Source organism: Hoplias malabaricus, chromosome 1 (genome assembly GCF_029633855.1).
Source record: "Hoplias malabaricus isolate fHopMal1 chromosome 1, fHopMal1.hap1, whole genome shotgun sequence".
Classification (NCBI taxonomy): domain Eukaryota; kingdom Metazoa; phylum Chordata; class Actinopteri; order Characiformes; family Erythrinidae; genus Hoplias; species Hoplias malabaricus.
In genome coordinates this window covers 61021607-61040454 of record NC_089800.1, presented here as the reverse complement: position 1 = coordinate 61040454, position 18848 = coordinate 61021607, and the positions used below count along the sequence as shown (strand labels likewise).

General features: G+C 39.7%; 1 protein-coding gene across 1 annotated transcript; it reads left to right on the top strand.

The window, feature by feature from the left end:
- Positions 1–2930: 2930 nt before the first annotated feature.
- arf6b (ADP-ribosylation factor 6b) lies at positions 2931–6027 on the top strand. Its single transcript, XM_066669696.1, has 2 exons — positions 2931–3056; positions 3435–6027. The coding sequence occupies exon 2, from the start codon at positions 4029–4031 to the stop codon at positions 4554–4556; it is 528 nt and encodes a 175-aa protein (XP_066525793.1). The 5' UTR covers positions 2931–3056; positions 3435–4028; the 3' UTR covers positions 4557–6027.
- The last annotated feature ends 12821 nt before the right edge of the window (positions 6028–18848 follow it).

Below are 18848 nucleotides of genomic sequence, written 5' to 3'. Positions count from 1 at the left end.
CTCTTTGCTCTTGTTTGCTGCCTTAAGGGAGGCTTATTATAATCATGACTTAAATCTTTGTCACAGATAAACAGTCTGAGCTGGCCACTTGTGCATAATTAAAGGCCAGCAATTAACATGGGAGAGTGAATAGGATCTTGTGTGTGAAACTTTGATGAGGCTATCAACAAATACTCCACTCTAAGCAGGATATCTTGTTATCCGAACTCAATCTTAAATTTTTAAACTCAAAGAGTCTGTCATTGTCCTTTTCTTGTAGGTCAATGGCAGTAACCCATATGTACAGTAAAGGACCCCCACATAGACACCTTGCTGAATTACCGGCCTATCTTAGTGCTGGTCACTAAATTAAATGCACCAGAAATAAAGCAGATTTTTTAAAAATGTGTCAAAGGGGTCATAAGAGTAAGTCAGAAGAGTTTTCATCAACAGGCAAACACAAATGAGGCCACAATATTTGGGAAAGGCAAAGTGGGAATCGTGAATTTTAAATAATGATAATAAGGCTATCACATGTCGCCCGTGCAGTGTTGAGTTACCTGGAGTAACAGTTTTCTCCTATGAGAGGACGCACCACACAGAGCAGTGCTCACCATTTGCACATTTTGGATCATCGAAGAGGTCCGACTGCTGCATGATTACACTTTCCAATATCAATCACCAAATATCATTGTCTACCTGATCTGAACTCCTGGGATCCAGGACACCTGAAAAATATGAATGTTCTTCATTTGAACTTTTTCTTTAGAGCATGATGTGCTGTATAACACAACTTTAAGACTGGATACTAACACTGTGCAAAGTGTATTTTTGAAGGTTTTATTTCTGCAACTTTGTTATACATTAAGGACAAACAAAGATGATGAAAACAGAGAAAGAAAAATCTACAAGTAATAACGGGCTTCACCGATACCAAATCCAGCAGCACAGAGGTCTCATAAGAAGCCTTGAGCTGGAGTACAGATACAACCAGAGAGAGCTCGAACACCAACAAAGGCAGTTTCTCAGGTCCTGGAGTAAACTCTCACTGGGACACTTTCACTGTTCCTCGCAAGGCACAAGAAACAAGATTTCTTATACATCCATTCTTCCTGCCCTGAAAAACAACCCTGGTATCATTGGAGAGGTGAGTAGTTCCAGGATTAACCCAAAGGCCTCTTGGGAGAAGCTGGTCAGAGGAAATGGGGAGCCATCAGATCCGTTAATGGAAGGCATTTATGGGGAGGAGACAACAGATACACCATGGATACTGGCATCTGATGACAAACCAGCATGGGATACTTTGACATTTGCTGATATCAGACAGAGGCATGCAGCCAGAATGCAAGCACTACTGCCTTTCATGAAATGGCAGCAACGCATTTTATCTCTTCAAGGGTTCCCCAGTACTGGAAGCCCAAAGATGGAGCAAATATCTCGGAGACACTACTTTTACAGTCAACAACTTTCTGGAGCATTAAGTAATAAGGCACACAGTGTGTCTGTGTACACCGGAAAAAAGTGATTTTACATTTTTATCATCATAACTTCTCAGTTGCCAAGTTAATTAAACATTATTATCAGTGTATGTAACGTCTGCATTTATAATAAACTCTGCATTTTATAGTTGGGCTTGTTTTAAAATGTATTACGTTTACTTTTATTAGACTTATCTGCAAGTCTATCTATAAACATTCAGGTGAAATTATTTTGGTGGAGATATTTGCTAGATATAACCACATACTCTTAACCATTCTAACAAGTGTAATGCTGATTTGAAAACTGAGATTTTTCAGACACTAAAACAGACAACTAACATGAGCTATGAACACCATTGATGATATCTAAAAAGAAACATTTAAAAATCTCTCTCAAAAAAAAAAGATAATCACAGCTGTATTATAACTGTAGCTGATTATTGTTGTTGTTCAGTATGATGACAAAAATGAAGATTTTCATTCATTTCATTTCATTCATTCATTCATTCATTATCTGTAAGCACTTATCCAGTTCAGGGTTGCGGTGGGTCCAGAGCCTACCTGGAATCATTGGGCACAAGGCAGGAATACACCCTGGAGGGGGCGCCAGTCCTTCACGGGGCAACACAGACACACACACACACGCATTCACACCTACGGACACTTTTGAGTCGCCAATCCACCTACCAACGTGTGTATTTGGACTCCCACGCAGACAACACACCACACTCACGGTCACCCGGCGCAGGACTCGAACACTACCTGCTGCGCCACCGTGCCGCCCTCAAAAATGAAGATGATGTTTTAAAATGAATGGCCTGGGTCAGTGCCATTTAGCATTTTAGTGCAGTGAAACTCCAGGATATGTGAAATTAAACTAAATGTGTAATTATTTTCGTCGTATTTGTCCTTTTACCTGTAATTTCATTGTCAATGAAATTACAAATATACAATGAAATATGTCTACCGCATTTAACCTATATGTGGCAGTGAACACACAGACACACACACACACTATTATAATAGGGGCTGTGAACACACACCCAGAACAGTGGGCAGCCATCCCAGGTGCCCAGTTGTGGGTTTGGTGCCTTGCTCAAGGACCCCTCATTGCTGCCCATATCTTGTTTGAGCTGCCTGCCTGTATAACTTTGGACAACTTTTTATTAATTTATTTGATTAAATTCTTTTTTTTTCCAGTATAAATATGTAGTATTAGAAATTTGTTCGGAAATAAACGTTATATATAAATATATATAAATCCATTAATATCTCTAATTGCTTTATTGGTAAAAACTGACATGAAATAATCACTTGTCATCGCCGTGTCCTTAATCGCATAAACAGTGAAAGTTTGTAGTGTCTCTGACAGCACGGGGTGTCTGTTGTGGAGCAGTGTTTATCGCAGGCAGCAGAGGTCAGTGTTGTTGTGAGTAAAGGCCGGGGCTCAGCGGGAGGGAGGGAGGGGGCTGTAGTGGAGAAGGAAGTGGCGGATGATTCGCGTCCACACCTTTTCCGCTGTGTTATTCGGCGCTGAGAGAGTGGGTCTGCGGCGGAACACGGGGCTCGAGGCTCGGCTAGAATGGTGGGCCTCCAGAGGTAACCTCATACACGTTTTACTGCTCTTCCATTAACACTGAATGAGAGTGAGAAAGTCCGTGCCGGTTGTGTTTGCTCCTGTGGAGTGTATGTTCATGTGTGTGTGTTTTCTGTGAACGAGCCCGGGCTCCTCGGCTAGCTTTAGCCGCCGGCTAGCGGGGCCATGAGGCTCAGATTTGTATTCTTATTCTTTAAGGTCTTACTCTAGTTTTCCGTTTCACCTTAATTGTTCTGCCTTCTGGCATTTGAGTGTAACCGCCGCAACGTTTAAGGTGGAACGGAAAATACTCATAAGTCCTGGGCGAATAAGAAGCGAGCCGGAGCCTATTAACGGGTTGGCCTTCTTGAGGTGTGCTCTAAAGCTTTCTTGTCTCTTAGGGGGAAGGACGGCGGCACGGATTCTCTAACTGAGGCTTGAACTGAGACTTTGGGTGGACTGCAGGACGGCTGTTGTGGCTGGGATTCGTTAAACATTTACCCAAGGGTCTTTTGAGCTTTTGCCCATTGGCTGACAGGAGAAGGAAGAACCTGAGGGGAAGTGTGAAGGACCGCAGGCTCCCCGAGGCCTTCCGCAAGCAACTGACAGCACAGTGAACTGGGCACAGTCATATCTTATACCCTCCCTTTAGTAACCTTGAAGCCTGAGGATCATTGAGCACTGCTACTATTGAAGGTAGTGCGTTGACTTGAGCTCCTGTAACTTCCCATCTGGACTGCAGTGTCTAAATTCAGACTGCATCTGGCTGCAAAAAATAAAGTTAACTTCCAGTCATACATTGTATGCAGCAGTCTTACTGGATGAGTGCTGGCCCCCAAAGGAATTGGTTCATAGTTCATGTTGATTGACTGCAGGTGAACTGTGCTCCAACAGACAGCACAATCAGCAAGAACTCTTTCAAACTTTCAAGTAACATTGTGTCAATACGTATTTTTTTGTAAGCGTGAAGCAGGTATTTATGAACTATTTACAAGATGGGGAAGATGCTGTCAAAGATATTTGGCAACAAGGAGATGAGAATATTGATGTTAGGGCTGGATGCAGCAGGTAAAACCACCATTCTATATAAACTGAAGTTGGGACAGTCTGTGACCACTATACCCACTGTGGGCTTTAATGTGGAGACTGTAACCTATAAAAATGTGAAGTTCAACGTGTGGGACGTTGGCGGACAGGATAAGATTCGTCCCTTGTGGAGGCACTACTACACTGGCACACAGGGGTTAATTTTCGTTGTGGATTGTGCAGACAGGGATCGTATCGATGAGGCAAGACAAGAACTGCACCGGATCATCAACGATCGAGAGATGCGGGACGCCATTATTCTGATCTTTGCAAATAAGCAAGATCTGCCTGATGCCATGAAACCACATGAAATTCAAGAGAAGCTGGGACTGACGCGTATCAGAGATAGGAATTGGTATGTGCAGCCTTCGTGTGCTACCACGGGTGATGGACTGTATGAGGGCTTAACATGGCTAACCTCAAATTACAAATCTTAATGACAGACCGATTGGCATTGACTGTTTTAGTTAGAAAGACAAGTAAACATGGGGAGGGCGGGGGGATAACACATTATCTCAGAAGAATATGCTCAAAACATTTGAATTATATTTTCATTTATTTTTGATTTTTGAAATGACCCTTATAACTAATAATTTATCACATTGAACCAGAATGGGTTTTGCTTGCTTTTTGCTTTTTTTTTTTTTCTTTTCTTTTCTTTTTTTTGTGGCAGATGTGCCACCTTACCTTATTGACTGTTGCTTGACATGGTAGAGCATTCCTGAATTTAATCTAAATGCAGATTCTCTATTTTTTTCTGAAAGATATAGGTTTTTGTATCTGATTTCTTTCTTTTTGTTTAAAGCTTGTTATTCCTGACCTCTCTTGTCAGTTGTCTGTGTTTTGGAGTCTGTGTGAAAATCTGAGGGTCTGTCTCCTGCAAATAGTCCATCGTTATGACATACCAAGACATTTTATACAAAAATGTATTAGAACTGTTCTAACATCTGTAGTAAAGGACAGTTTTCTCAGAAAGTTGTAGCAAGCATAATATTAGATAGTGTGACGGATTAAACTTTACCATTGTCATGTTACCAGCATCAGAAGATGAACTGCCCATGGAACATTATATGCAAAAAGTCTTTGATGCTGACTCTTGCCTAGACATTCGTACGTACATGTCATGCTTTCAGAAGCTTCCAACTTGAATACTGGGTTTCTGTTTTCTGCATCACCATGTAGCCCAGACAAATTGAAGAAAGATGTTTAAGATTGTTTAAAGGCTCAAAGCAGCCAAATGCTTTTTGTAATCTACGAAGACCTTTTTCTACAGTTTAGGCTTTGAACAACCAGACTCTGTGTGTGTCTCGCAGTTCTGCCTCCATGTGGCATTGTTAAAGTCTTGCATTTCCAGTATAGTGCTTGCATCAGAGCGGACTCAACTTGCCATTGAAATGGAGAGAAACCTTTCATATGACTCATTTTCTCTCATTGCTTTATTCATTTCGAAAAACATGTACAGAAACTAATTGTAATTGTAAGCTCCAATTAAACTTAGTCATTTTAAAGGTTTTACTTCATTCTTGTTTCAGTGTATTTGTAAGATGTCTTTAATGTCCTACATAGCACCTAAGACAGTCATTTCCTAACAAAGTTACTTACAGGGGGTTTCCACAGTCACTTGATATGCCAAACCAAAATGAGTAAGGGAAAGAAAAGTCTGAGAACTCTTTATTGGCTCTGTGTTACTACCAGTGTGTGTATGCCTGCATGTGTTCATAGTCTGAATCCTAGTTTGGCTTACCCTTGTGAAACTAAACATATACTGAATATACAAGTGGTTGTGTTTGTCGTCAGGCTGTATTTGCACAGCTTTTAACAAACTGGGACAGTGTTAAGTACTTTGGAATCCATGAGAGGTGGGAATGTAAAGAATGCAAGCTGAGTTTAATATTTGACTACATCGTTTGACCAACTGTTTAGAAACTCATTTTCGGGTAAGAGTTTATGGACTTTAAGTTTAAATAGTCAGTACAGAGTAAGTTTAGTGCATTTTTTTTAAACATGGTGATTTTTTTGTTGCACATTTACATTGCTTATTTTAAGCAGATATCTCCCATTCCATATATAGTCTGTAAACAGGTTTAAAAAAAAAAAAAAAAAGTGAAGGCAGTACTCCAACTACATATGCTGTTGTACATTTGGGGTCCTGTTTTTGCCTAAATAAGCATTCCCTCCACTTCAGTCCTGTTTAAAAACAGGATGCGCTATTCTGCATGTCCAATGGCTGCACAGCTGCTAAATTGCTTCACACAGAGAAAGCTGAAGGAAAGCCATTGGTGCACAGCACAAATGTTTGTACGGCTGCTGACACAGCTGTTAATAACAAGTGTTCTGCTCACTTGTTGCGACGTCCGCCATCTTGAGCGGATGTTGAACTAGTCTGCTGCCTCTTCCTCTTCACACCAGATAAGGGTGTAGTCAAATTAGTCAGTGCACCATGTGAGCCTGAACAAATTTGCTCATCAAGTTGGTGACTAGCTTTGGGTGTCATAGCCTAAATAGCATAAGGTAATCCTTCATTTACTATCCTAAGTTACTGTGTTTTATTGTTGAGCTCATGACCTTCTCTATCATCAGTTTACCCCCCCCAGTGGCACATAAATTAAACAAGGGCTCAGTGTTGCACTGACCTTCAGTTAATACAAAGTTTAACTGAAATGCTGCAGTTGATAGTAGCCTGTACGCTTTGTATAATCTTCATTAGTTACTGTTTTGACTCTGACAACACCACAAATAAACCTAATTTGGTTTATGGTTTATTACAACTTGAAACAGGATAACTCCAAAAACACTGACTGTCCTAATCCATCCTTTGTTGACCAAACAGTTTTGCATGAGTTGTTTTATCTAAGCCTTTTGAGACACCAAGAAGGCTTTTTAAGTGACAGAATCAGTCCACATCTTTCCATAGTGTAGTACACACAGTGGAATATGAATAATATGTAGAGGTTGTATCCTAATGAGTTGTCCTAAAAGTTCTCAGTGTGATGGTTTTAATTTGCTTCTGTATGATGACAGTAAACTAGTGGGCCTGGTTGTTTGGCTGAAAATAGAATTGGTCAAGAGATACTCTTGCTGAATAGTAAGAATAGAATTAGTACTAGGTGTCTTTCTTTTTTTTTCTTTCCACAGCTTCTGTTAAACTCTTAGTAAGGAAGTGTGACACACAGTTTCCAAACTGCTCCACACACATCTGAGAGTTTCACTTCCACATCAGCTTCATTGTAGAACCTGCTGCTTTACTCTTCTAATGACCACATCTACATTTGTCATTGTACAAGCCTTTCCGGGCAGTATTATCAGAGATTTTCCCAAAAGTTATTTATTTATTTGGAGTGGGTGGGTGGTGTTTTGACATATCTAGACTATTTAACATTGTACTGTTAAACACCTATATAACTGTTTTGTGAATGAGAGAGTATTTTATAAAAGTGCATTTTAATATTTTAGATTTTCAGCTTGTCATAAAATTATAGATTATAACCATTCAGAATGTGTGTGCGTGAAACTCAGCCAGAGGAGGAAGTGGTCACTGTGGTGAGACTCAGCCATGCAAAGATTGGGTGGGGTGGGTGTCTTGACAGAAATAACAATGATGAGCTAATAAGATCATTATTGAAGATACACTGTCAAATAACTTGTCACAAATTTGGCCCTAGAAACCTGTCTTTCTAAACCCCTAATTTGAATGAGGGAACATGCTTTGTGCATGACTGTCTTAATCCTTTTTCTCTACCTTCATTTTTCCACTTACAATGTAAACCAACAAAACTTGGCCTTTACAAAACCCTGAGTACTGGAGTTTTCTAGCAACTGGTTTATTTTATAGTGAGCGATTTGAAGTTGGTTTACACACTACACATGAGGACATCAGAGAAAATTGGATAGAAGAATGAGTCCACACTTGTTTGTAGTAGAATGGAGGGATGAATCAGATCATACAGCTGTGTGAGGAAGGCATGGAGCAGACTTTGTGGAGTCATAGCAGAGGACTGCTTCAGTCCTTCCATTAAAGCCGATTAAACATAACAACGGGGTGTTTACTCTCCCACAAAGCCTGGTTTGATGCCACCGAGGAGCTTGTAGGACGGGTTGGCAGTGCTGTGTTTTTGGCAAACACGGGATTAGTTAGTTTTCATAGTTTTTGCTCAGGGAGTGTTTCCTCAAAGGAAGCCCAGTTAAAGGATAGTAAAGCCTAGAGAGAATACAGCAAGGCCATCTGGGGAACAGATTACTCTGTTACAACTGTTGTGCACCATCAACTGCAGTTTAGAGACAGTAAGGTACACTTGGGTTACTTTGCATTAATTAGCTGTGTACTTGGAACTGTGCCTCTTATCAGCTAATTAACCTGCTGCTCAAACATTTAGGGTCAGCTTTTCTGTGTCCAAATAGGTCATAAAGGATTCCAGACTGCAGAAAAGTGAAGCCTGCTTATTTATTACAATTACAATAAAAATAATTGGGGATAAATTTAAATTAAATGTAAATACAAGAACATTCTAAAATATTAACTGTGTATTAAATGTGAGTGTACTCCATATTTATCGGTAGTGTACTTGAAAACCTTTCAAAAACCCGAAAAGAATTTGACCTCTTCAGATACCAAGGGCCCTTCAATGTGTTAAAGTAGTTTTTGAACAGTTCAAAATGCCCACAACCATTACATCAGAGAACAGGACCCACAATAACAAAACAGACTTGTGTTACAGCTCATTAATTGCCTGTGTTCCTAGATGAGTGTGTGTCCTTGTAAGGAACCATGCTGCCTATCAAATAACCTCTGCTGTCTACTTCTTGTCAGAGGTGTGGAAAATGTGTCTCACTCTGGCACTAGGTTGCGTCATGTTAGTTTCTGTTGGACAGGTTTGGTTGCACGAGGAGTCACCTTTATACAAGGATGCATATAAAGCTTATGTAGCTTTTTATGAGACATAGCTTTTCTGCCTTGTAGGCCACAGCACACTAAAACGGCTGAGTTTGTAATGTAGCAGTGGGCGTTCTGTAATGTTTGCATTCCTAATCTCGACCTTGGCCATGCTCAGCTACAGATGTTCTCAGATGACACTAGAAACATTAGAGAGAGTGGTGCAGAGAGAGAGGAAAAGAGCAGAAGGCTAAAGGTCATCAGCTTATACTCTTCTTAGTAAAAGCAGCAGAGAAGAAACTGCATGACTTTAAGTGTCACTCTGCTTCTATTACTCAAATATACAATAAATGTTTTAGGCTGTTTTTGGGTGCTTTTTTTCACTCTTAATTTGTTCATGATATTTGGTCTGCACTTGAAAGGAATTTCAGTATGGAAAAGCATTCCTCAGGAAATGTCTGGAATTCTGATGCTGGATTTCCTGAGGGGAAAATAAGCAGAGGAAAAAGAATGAATGGGAAACCTCGGGGGTGTTATTTTAACAACACTGAAAGAGGGTGATGCATCAGCTTTGTAGCCAATGAGATTCCTTCCTTGTGACTCTGGAATGGATCTCTAAGCCAATGCAGCTGATTCCCATTGTTCTTCCTTCTCACACACTTCATTGCATTAGAACCTGTTTGACACTGACTACTTAACATTAATTACAGCTATAGCCTATTGTACTAAAGACCTCAAAGCTGTGTCTCTGGTCAGTCCTTGGTTTAACTGTTAAGTAGTCCTCATCTCAACTACTTAGAAACATGCCTTCTTCCATCTGAATCATTGTGTACAGTCTGCATTTGTCCAGTGTTGTCAATGGGTAGGGCTGAGAGCATGTTGTTTTGTGTGTGGTTACTCATGCCGGTTAAAGGGTGTAACCATGGGTTCAGGGCAGATCCACCCATTCCACCATTTCAATGCACGAGGCAAGTTCAACAGAAGCCTTGTTTGCCTGACCTGTTGCTGAGGGAACATTTTCAACAAAAACGCTAGCACTTGCTTTGTGTGAGTCATCAACGCTAGGCCTGTGCGGTCAGGACAGGTGGAGAGCACTGAACAAAAACCAAACGCAAACAGAACGATACAAAATATTAAGACATAATGGCCATACACTCTTACAGAATGTTCAATAAATTGATCAGATATATTTGGGTGAGTAGCAGAAGGCACGTCAATGATTTGCCCCTTTCAGCAGCCCCCCTCCTCCACTCTGTAATGTAAGTGGTTGCATATGATTATGCACACCCAGTGGATTAAACAAAATACTGCACAGCTGCAGTAAAAGGGAAAGGACCCTCTCTAAAACTTGTGCTGACTAACCAGCGTATAATCCAACCATCATCTACTGCATTAGCCTGCTAATAATGGTTGGGGCTGCTAACCTATTTCTTTTGTTTAATCATATCTTCATTTAGAGACATTCTGGCATTTTAACTATCAGAAACCAACACAGCATGCCTTTAACTCTAGTGCACTAGAATCTGACTGCAGTTCTCTTTGGCAGTTCTCTTTTCAGAAGTTTAGCAGTAACTGTCCTGCTCTGCTCATAAACACAACATGTCGCTGCTCTTCATTTGACACAGGAAGTGGTTTATAGTTAGCTCTCTTCCTGTTGTGGTTCAGAGGACTGAATGGAGCCATCTGTGTTCATTGAGTCCTTGCATCAGGCAGCAATGGAGTCTGCCTCTTATTTACTTTTGCTCGACCCGATTTAAGCTCATTTCTTCCACAACTAAAGTGGCTGAGAACCATTCCAGACTCGAAAAAGACTACGCCAGGATCATCTGCAAAGAGAAGACAAAAACAAGCAGCACAGATGTGACTTATTATTTTCCAAAATGACATAGAACACACTGATGTCCATATTGATGGGAAAGGACAAAACCTATCATCAGCACTGGGAATGTAGCAAATATTTTAACTCATAGTATTAAAGCAAATATAATTTATTCATTATCTGTAAACGCTTATCCAGTTCAGGGTCACGGTGGGTCCAGAGCCTACCTGGAATCATTGGGCGCAAGGCGGGGAATACACCCTGGAGGGGGCGCCAGTCCTTCACAGGGCAACACAGACACACACACACACACACACCTTTGAGTCACCAATCCACCTACCAACATGTGTTTTTGGACTGTGGGAGGAAACTGGAGCACCCAGAGGAAACCCACGCGGACACGGGGAGAACACACCAAACTCCTCAAGTCACCCAAAGCAGGACTTGAACCCACAACCTCCAGGTCCCTGGAGCTGTGTGACTGCGACACTATCTGCTGCACCAAGCAAATATCAGCATGATGGAACTTCAGTTTTATTAGCATGATATCAATAGTAGAGTCTGTGGCATGAAACTTACAAAAACTTGTGTACCCTCCTCTTATGACTAACCTTGTCATGTGATGGCTAAACCACTGTCAGACATTCATAGTAACACAGAACTTTTCCAGATATTTCCCAGCGGAGCTGTATTCATGAATGCAAATATCAGACTCATTTGTACCAGACATTACCCAGACATTTTCCTGCCTGCACCTTAGTACGAAGTCCAGGTACTGTTCCAGAGAATTCACTGAATTCATGCCTTGCCTCCTGCATGCGCTATACAAGCACCGCCCCATACGTGAACCACCCGGAATATTTCCAGCTGTGTTAACACATCCGACATGGACAAATCTCTAGTTTTACACTACATGTGAAAGGGTGACTCTGGAAAAATCCACAGTTCATATGTTAAGATAGCTTAGCACAGTGAATTGTTAATATGCCTCAAATAGTTGCTATATTACAGCTACTAAGAGGGAAATGACATAGCTGTGAAATCTGTGTTTGAAAAAAAACAAACAACAAAAATTATTTTCATGGTAAACAATAACACATGGTGTCATTTATTAAGCACAATTGCGCCCCTTCTTGCAGCGGTCCCAAACTGTGAGTGAATATGTTGAGAAATAGTGCCTGTGATGCAATTCTTTAAGGTGATTTATAATCCAGTTCCATGAGGCGCTTTGCATCTTAAAAAAAAAAATCAAGCTGAGCTCTCTGAGTGCCGTCAAAACTTGCAGATGTCATTGCTGTGGGGATATAGAAAGATTCCTTATGCACATTTTACAGGACTTTAGTTTTTGCCTGGCTCTCCTGTATACATTATGTTTAGTCTGTACATTTGTGTACATTCAGAAGATTTGAGGTCCATATTTTCTTGGTCATTATTTGTGCTATTGCAAGCATTCTGTGTGTGTGTGCGTGTGCGCGCAAGAGCAAACGGAACAAGAGCTGATTTATATTTCTTGTACAATGCCAATAGTCTTCTGCAAAGAGCTCAGTTGGAACAGCTGCAGCAGACAGGGAGCAAGAGGAGAGCTTGGCTCTCTGCTCTAATACAGAGGACACAAGGGGAGAGAGATCCGACTGGGAGCAATTGTCTCTGATATGATATTGAAATGCTGGGCCCTTTTTGGGCAGAGACTTGAGAAACGACTGTGTGAGCTGCCAAGCTTTGGTGTAGTATGAATGAGGGAAGAGGAGTGCCTCTTGTGTTGGATGGCAGTTTGAAAGTCATATGTTTTGCCATGATCTTTAACTTTCATGACATTTTGTGAGATTTAGACCATTGACTTAAATGTAATTAAATATGTTTAACAGTTACAAAAGGGACCGGTATTAATAGTCAGTAACACCACAGCATCCAAACAGACGGTAGGGTTCAGTTCCCCTGTTCAAAAAGGGTGCTACACACAATGCTGTATTATTAAGGCTTTGGGGCAAGACCTCTAACACTAACTTTAACATTTAATATGTTTAAAATGTTCACTTGTTCTGGTTTGGTTGGTCTGTCCAATATAAGTTAATATAGCCTTTCACTTGACTCCCAGCCAGCACTTTGAGTGTCATTTTATTACGCTGTTTACAAGCGAATGCAAAATTGAATATGGGGAAATGACTGTTTGAATAGATACTCAGCTGGTTCATTCTGAATGTGGGTTGAATCATAATGGGCTAAATGTCAGGGATTGATTATAACAGACTTCCACACATACACAAACAGAGCATCAGGCTCTGACAGGCTCTGTAATGCCTACACATCAAATTTCTAGACTATTTTGATATAGGGTTTGTGTATGATAGATTGAAGTGTATTATATATATTAATGATGGCAAATTAAAACATGTATCTCTAAAAAGAGTAACTTTACAGGAGAAGGGGAAACAAAAGATTCCAAGTAATTGTTGAGCATTTCTATTGGTCCATTCATCATGAAAAGTTTATCCAACGTGAAGGACAGGTGCTGTGTTCAAATGATTTAGTAAACTTAAAAATGGACAAAAATAATAGATGCATTTTTCATTTTCATTGGACAGCGACAACATGTATTCAGCACTTTATTCCAGCAAACTGAGCAGGGATTCAGGGATTCAAAATCTAATGATAACAAAAAGCACATAGTCACAACTACTGTGGGACTCGTGAGAAAGTAGACAAAGTCTGCAGACTAAATGATCTGCTTCACTGTCTTCAGTTTAAATATAAGCATTCCTGCTGAAGATTCCACATTCATTTTTTGGCAGAAGTGTTGTTTTACCAATATAATTTATGACTGCTCTCTCTCCCTCCTTCACATGCACAAGGGTCAGCCAGGTTGCAGTGAGCTGCTTAAATATCTGAGGAGCATCTGCTTTTGGATTTGCAGCCTATTTTTAATCACCCAATTCTCATTTCTATTCTGGAGGCTGTGTTTTAAATCGGGAGTATGATGAGGGTGGCTTTTCTGGTGCATTCTTTCCGCACTGAACAATGGCTCCTCTGTGCTGAGGCCCAGGGGCCGAGACAGCTGATCCGGAGTCTGTCCTGCTGCTCTGGGATATAATAGAGAAGCCGTATGTGAGATAGAAATTGCTGATCAGGGAACTGTCAGAGGTTTTGCCAAGTTGGCCAGTAGATGACACGACTCCAGCACTAGTGTCTTTCTCCATTATTACGACTGTGGAGGTACGCTCCCTCAGTGTTTATGTCCCTGGTGAGTCAGCATAGGCTTTGATTACAGATCTGTCTCACATCCATGACAACACGTCTTCCCTCCCCTTCTACTCTGACTCAACCAGCCCCAGAGAGAGTATGACACACACACACACACACTCTCCCACAAAGACTACATGCTTTTACTGATCTGTGACATATGGGCTGGATCTGTGAGTGTATGAGGGTATGTGCTTATTTTTGTATGTTATCTGGACAAAAATGTCCAGACTCAGCATGTTTACTTCTCTGGAAAAGTGAAAAGATTTTTAGGATTAACTATCACCATTACCTGTTTTTAGTCAAAAAGAAAACAATTTATCTTTTTATTTTTTTAACATTACATCTTATTCACCTTTGAGGAGATTAAATATGAGATTAGGTGTAAAATAAACTACTTGTGAATCAATACAAATACAAATTAATTTTGACTCAATATTAAGAAAAGGAAAAAACTATCACTCAGAATGCTATCAGTCTGAAAGTGTGTACTATTGTGATCATTCTGTTACTAAGAAAAGACAACCAAAATTGTTATATAAACAAAGATGCTGCTGATGTTCCCAGGACAATGGCCCAGAGCCCAGACTTCTGGCATTACTTTAATAGTGAGATGCAGAATATGCAGTAATTATTAAAGTCAAACTGTGGGGGTGAAGTTCTCTTTGCAAATCTCCCGTAAACAACGGAATCTGTTAAAAATCAGCAAAGTGTGAACTTAAAATCCTGAATTCTAAATTCCTGTCAAATACATATTTTACTTTTTTTGATTAAAAATAACATGTACTTAATGGATGAAGGATTGAAAACAGAAAGGGGTCAGTGCATTTCACACAGAAGGTATATTTAAGTATATTAAATATAGGCTATATGTATCAACTCCAGTCCTGATATGGTTTAAAAATAAAAACATGAATGAGTGTGTGTGTGTGTGTGTGCAATTCTTCATGAATGCATGTCTGGAGGCAGATGGATAACCTCACTCAATAGGAATTGGCTGTTTTATTTAGAATGGTAAAAACACTGCAGTCCCAGTATGCTTGCTGCCAGATCTGTTAATACAGTGTGATTTACTAGAGAACAGACTATCTTCTCACTATGTCTGTGCGTGTGTGTGTGTGCGTGTGTGTGTGTGAGAAAGAGAGAGAGAACGCACATTTCACACCCTGCAGTTGCCAGTCTGCTGCAAGGCACGAGAATCACTCCATATGATGTCATTGTCCACCAATCGGAAGCACAGATGGTGTGTGATGTAAAGCAGTATGTCACATCTCCTCTACTGCTACGTGGAATAATCAAATTAGAAGTCACAATGTGCAAATGGTTCCTGTCCCCATACTTCATAACAGTTAAGCACACACCCTTATCATAAGAGATTAATTTGCCTTTATGTTTGCATCTTAATCCTTTTGGCCATTTCTTGGTTTAATATGCCTGCAACTACAGGAGCTGGCAAAGGTCTACAGTGTTCACAACATTCCTGTGTAAATCATCAGTCAGAATTTACTGACATATTCATTCAAATGCTCACCATTTCTGTGTCCATATTAAAAGAATCATGACACATACTTCTCTGGTACATATGCCATAAAGTATATAATAAAATGTACAGTAATTTACTGGCAACTGCTTGTAAAGTACAATAAATATGCAGGAATTTTACAGCATTTAAAGCAGTGCATTATTTAAATCATGTGCTTGAGTATGATTATCACCAACTGGGCAAGAACCAGGCCTGCAGAAGAGCAGAGTTTTGACAGCTAACCACTAGAGTAAAGCAAGACATAAATGAGATTATATCAAGTGGCATCCAATTAACTTGATATTAATTGGATTAATTTTGCATTCTACATTACATTATTACAGTTGCTGGTTATAGCAAAAACACAAAACTTAGTACCACAGCTAGTACATATGCATATGCCATTACTGGCCTTGAATCTTGAGGGTGTAACTTTAATATTTCTAAAGATAAACATAGCACTTCCCACAACAGCGAAGAATTCATCTCTTATGTGTAGATCACCAAATAATCACACATACATTTTATGCCTGAATGATCTGGAATTAATCAATCATTAATCAAATTATGCATTGAGTTCCCAAAGAGCAAATAAGCCCAGTTTGAAAATCTGAAATTCGAAACATGATAAAGCACATTGGCTCGACAGGTAGTGTCTCTGCCACATATCTCTGGTGTTCTGGGGTTGTGTGTTCAACCCTACCTCGGGTCACTGTCTGAGAAGTGTGTGGCGTGTTCTCCGCTGGTGTGGGCTCCCTCCCACAGTCCTAAAACATATATCAATACGTGGGCTTGATAGTCAAAACTGTCCATAGCTGTGAGTGTGATACCCTGTCCATTGAGAGTTCCTGACTTACACAGGATGAAGCAGTTACAGAAAATGAAGGAATGAATATCATAAGTTGACTTTTTCCGTCAATGATAACAATAAACAATTATATTTTATTAAAGATTACAGGAAACACATAGTCTATTTAATTTTTAAATATTTTTGTCTGTAAAGTAAAAAACATGGTCTGTTCTGATTGTAGTTCTTGTAGAGATCAGTGACTTAAAAGCTCAGGGTTTTGCTCTCAGTACCCCATGTTGTCCTGCAGCAGTGCTATTGATTAGCTTCTATTTACTTTTTACATTTGACCAATATCTTTTGATGTCATAAAAAGAGGAAGTGTGGGTTTCACATAGCAACAGTTGCTGGGGAAGTGAGTTGTAATGAGGGATAAAATGCGTCATATCTGAACCTGAATCATATCAAGAATTTTATCTTTTTTTCTTCTTTACATGAAGGACTAAATATTAGGCAGTCTCTTAAGCTCTCTGGCCTCTGTACGTTACTCTCTCTTTAATAGCACTCAGGAAATACATATACACTCAAATGTAGACATACTCACGTGATTGTGTGAACCTACTGTGTCTGCTTGGTCTTTGACCTGTAATTCAGTTTTCCCTTACACTGCCACCTGTTGGTTAACCACTCTATTAATCCCAAAAAATATAAGGACACTTTTGAACGTTCTCTTTTGTTATACTGGAGTTGGATGAAAAACAGGAATATGTAGTTGTTAATGAGCAAGTACTGGGGAAAAAATTATAAACAATGAAATATGTTTAAGACAAAAATAGTTGATTGACTGGGCCATTGGGGCTAGGACCCAGGGACGTCTAACTGGCAGGCAGTTTGTGAATTAAATACATTCCACCGCATATACATCTACATCCAAAAGTTTGTATACTCCTCTAATAATTAGTTTAATATGAGCACACAGTGAATATAATATTCACAGAGAAATGAGACACTTTGGAGTACATGAAAATGAACTGAAGTTTACCAAGCTCAATGCATGTCAGCTAAAGGGGTAAAGGTTCCTAGCGTTCAGTTAGTGAAACTGAATTATCTAGAATGATAGAGCACACTGTGGGATGAGTTGTTTGTCTTCTCTGTTCAACATTATCCAATGTCAATACCTCACCTCATTAATGTTGTCCTGAATAGAGGAATGCTGTTATGACCCCTTTTAGTCTAGTGGCCAGAAAATGGGTGTAACTTGCAAAAAATTTGCCACACCAGAAAGGAGGAAAAATAATCTAATATATTATATTTGTTTTCAGGTGAGTCGAGTTTTATTTTATTATTGGGATATTTTAGCAGGTTTCTATGCTAGTGATATTAGTGTTTATCCTTCCTTGGGTGAAGAGCTTTTTCAGGTTTTGTAATGAGGAAAACATGATTCTGGGTAACCCCAAACTGGATAACTGGTTAGAGACAATGAATGACTTAATTAATTAACAACAGAATATCGCAGGTAAATAGAGCTACATTTGTTTCTTTTTCTATTTTTGTGTATTTATTTTACTCCTTCTGTAATGTTGATATTGTAAAGACGTGTTTTTCTTTGGACAGCAAAGAATGTGGAACAATATTTCATCTATTCTTTATTCCAAGTTTGTAAAATATGTATGCATTTACTTAATATGTGTTATTGTTAGAATTTGGAGGCTTCCAAAGATGATGTGCTCAGGGGCCTTGCAAAAGCCTGATCCGTCCCTGCACACACATAAACACACACACACACACACTGAAACATTATTTCACCCCTGGAGACTCTCTGTGCCAGCTCTGTGTCAAACTAATTAGGCTAATACATCCTCACCGGAGCAGAGGGAGAATACAGTAGAGAAATATATTCTGCATATTACATATGGTAACTGATTCGTTGCTGTATAGGTGTTGAACTCGAAGGAGGAGAAAAAATGAAATAATGAACTGAATACTCTTTATTCACATACTGCGATGTACTCAGATTAATGCCAGGGACAATCGAGTCCACATGAAGTTAAGAGTCTGGGGGAGAATGTGATATAAAAAGAGTGACTCTCGTCTGGACAGGACATTTACACATGCACAGCTGTCACCGGATCTGTGAGTGATGCTGAAGTTAAAAGGCCACAAATTGAAAAACCATCTAGTAACATGACTTATTTCAGCCAATCGTAAGGCAGGATTGTGTGCCCTGTGGATAGTGTGAATTCACAGCCCAGCAGAAAATACATTACCTCAGCAATGCTCACTTTACCATAAGGCATTTTGTTCAACTGCAGAATAATAGCGTTTGAAGATTAAAGGTCACTTAGATCTATATATGCATGATGCTTTTCTGATGTATTTTGTGAAAGTAAACTAAGCTTTACACTTTTATTTTCACAGTGTTTCACCTTGTCTCTCTGCTGTTTGCAAAATGCATTATGGTTTCTCCTTCATAGTTTTTCAGGCTTTGTTTCCT

Coding starts and splice junctions, on each gene's coding strand:
- arf6b (XM_066669696.1), top strand. CDS start 4,029: ATGGGGAAGATGCTGTCAAAGATATTTGGCAACAAGGAGATGAGAATA.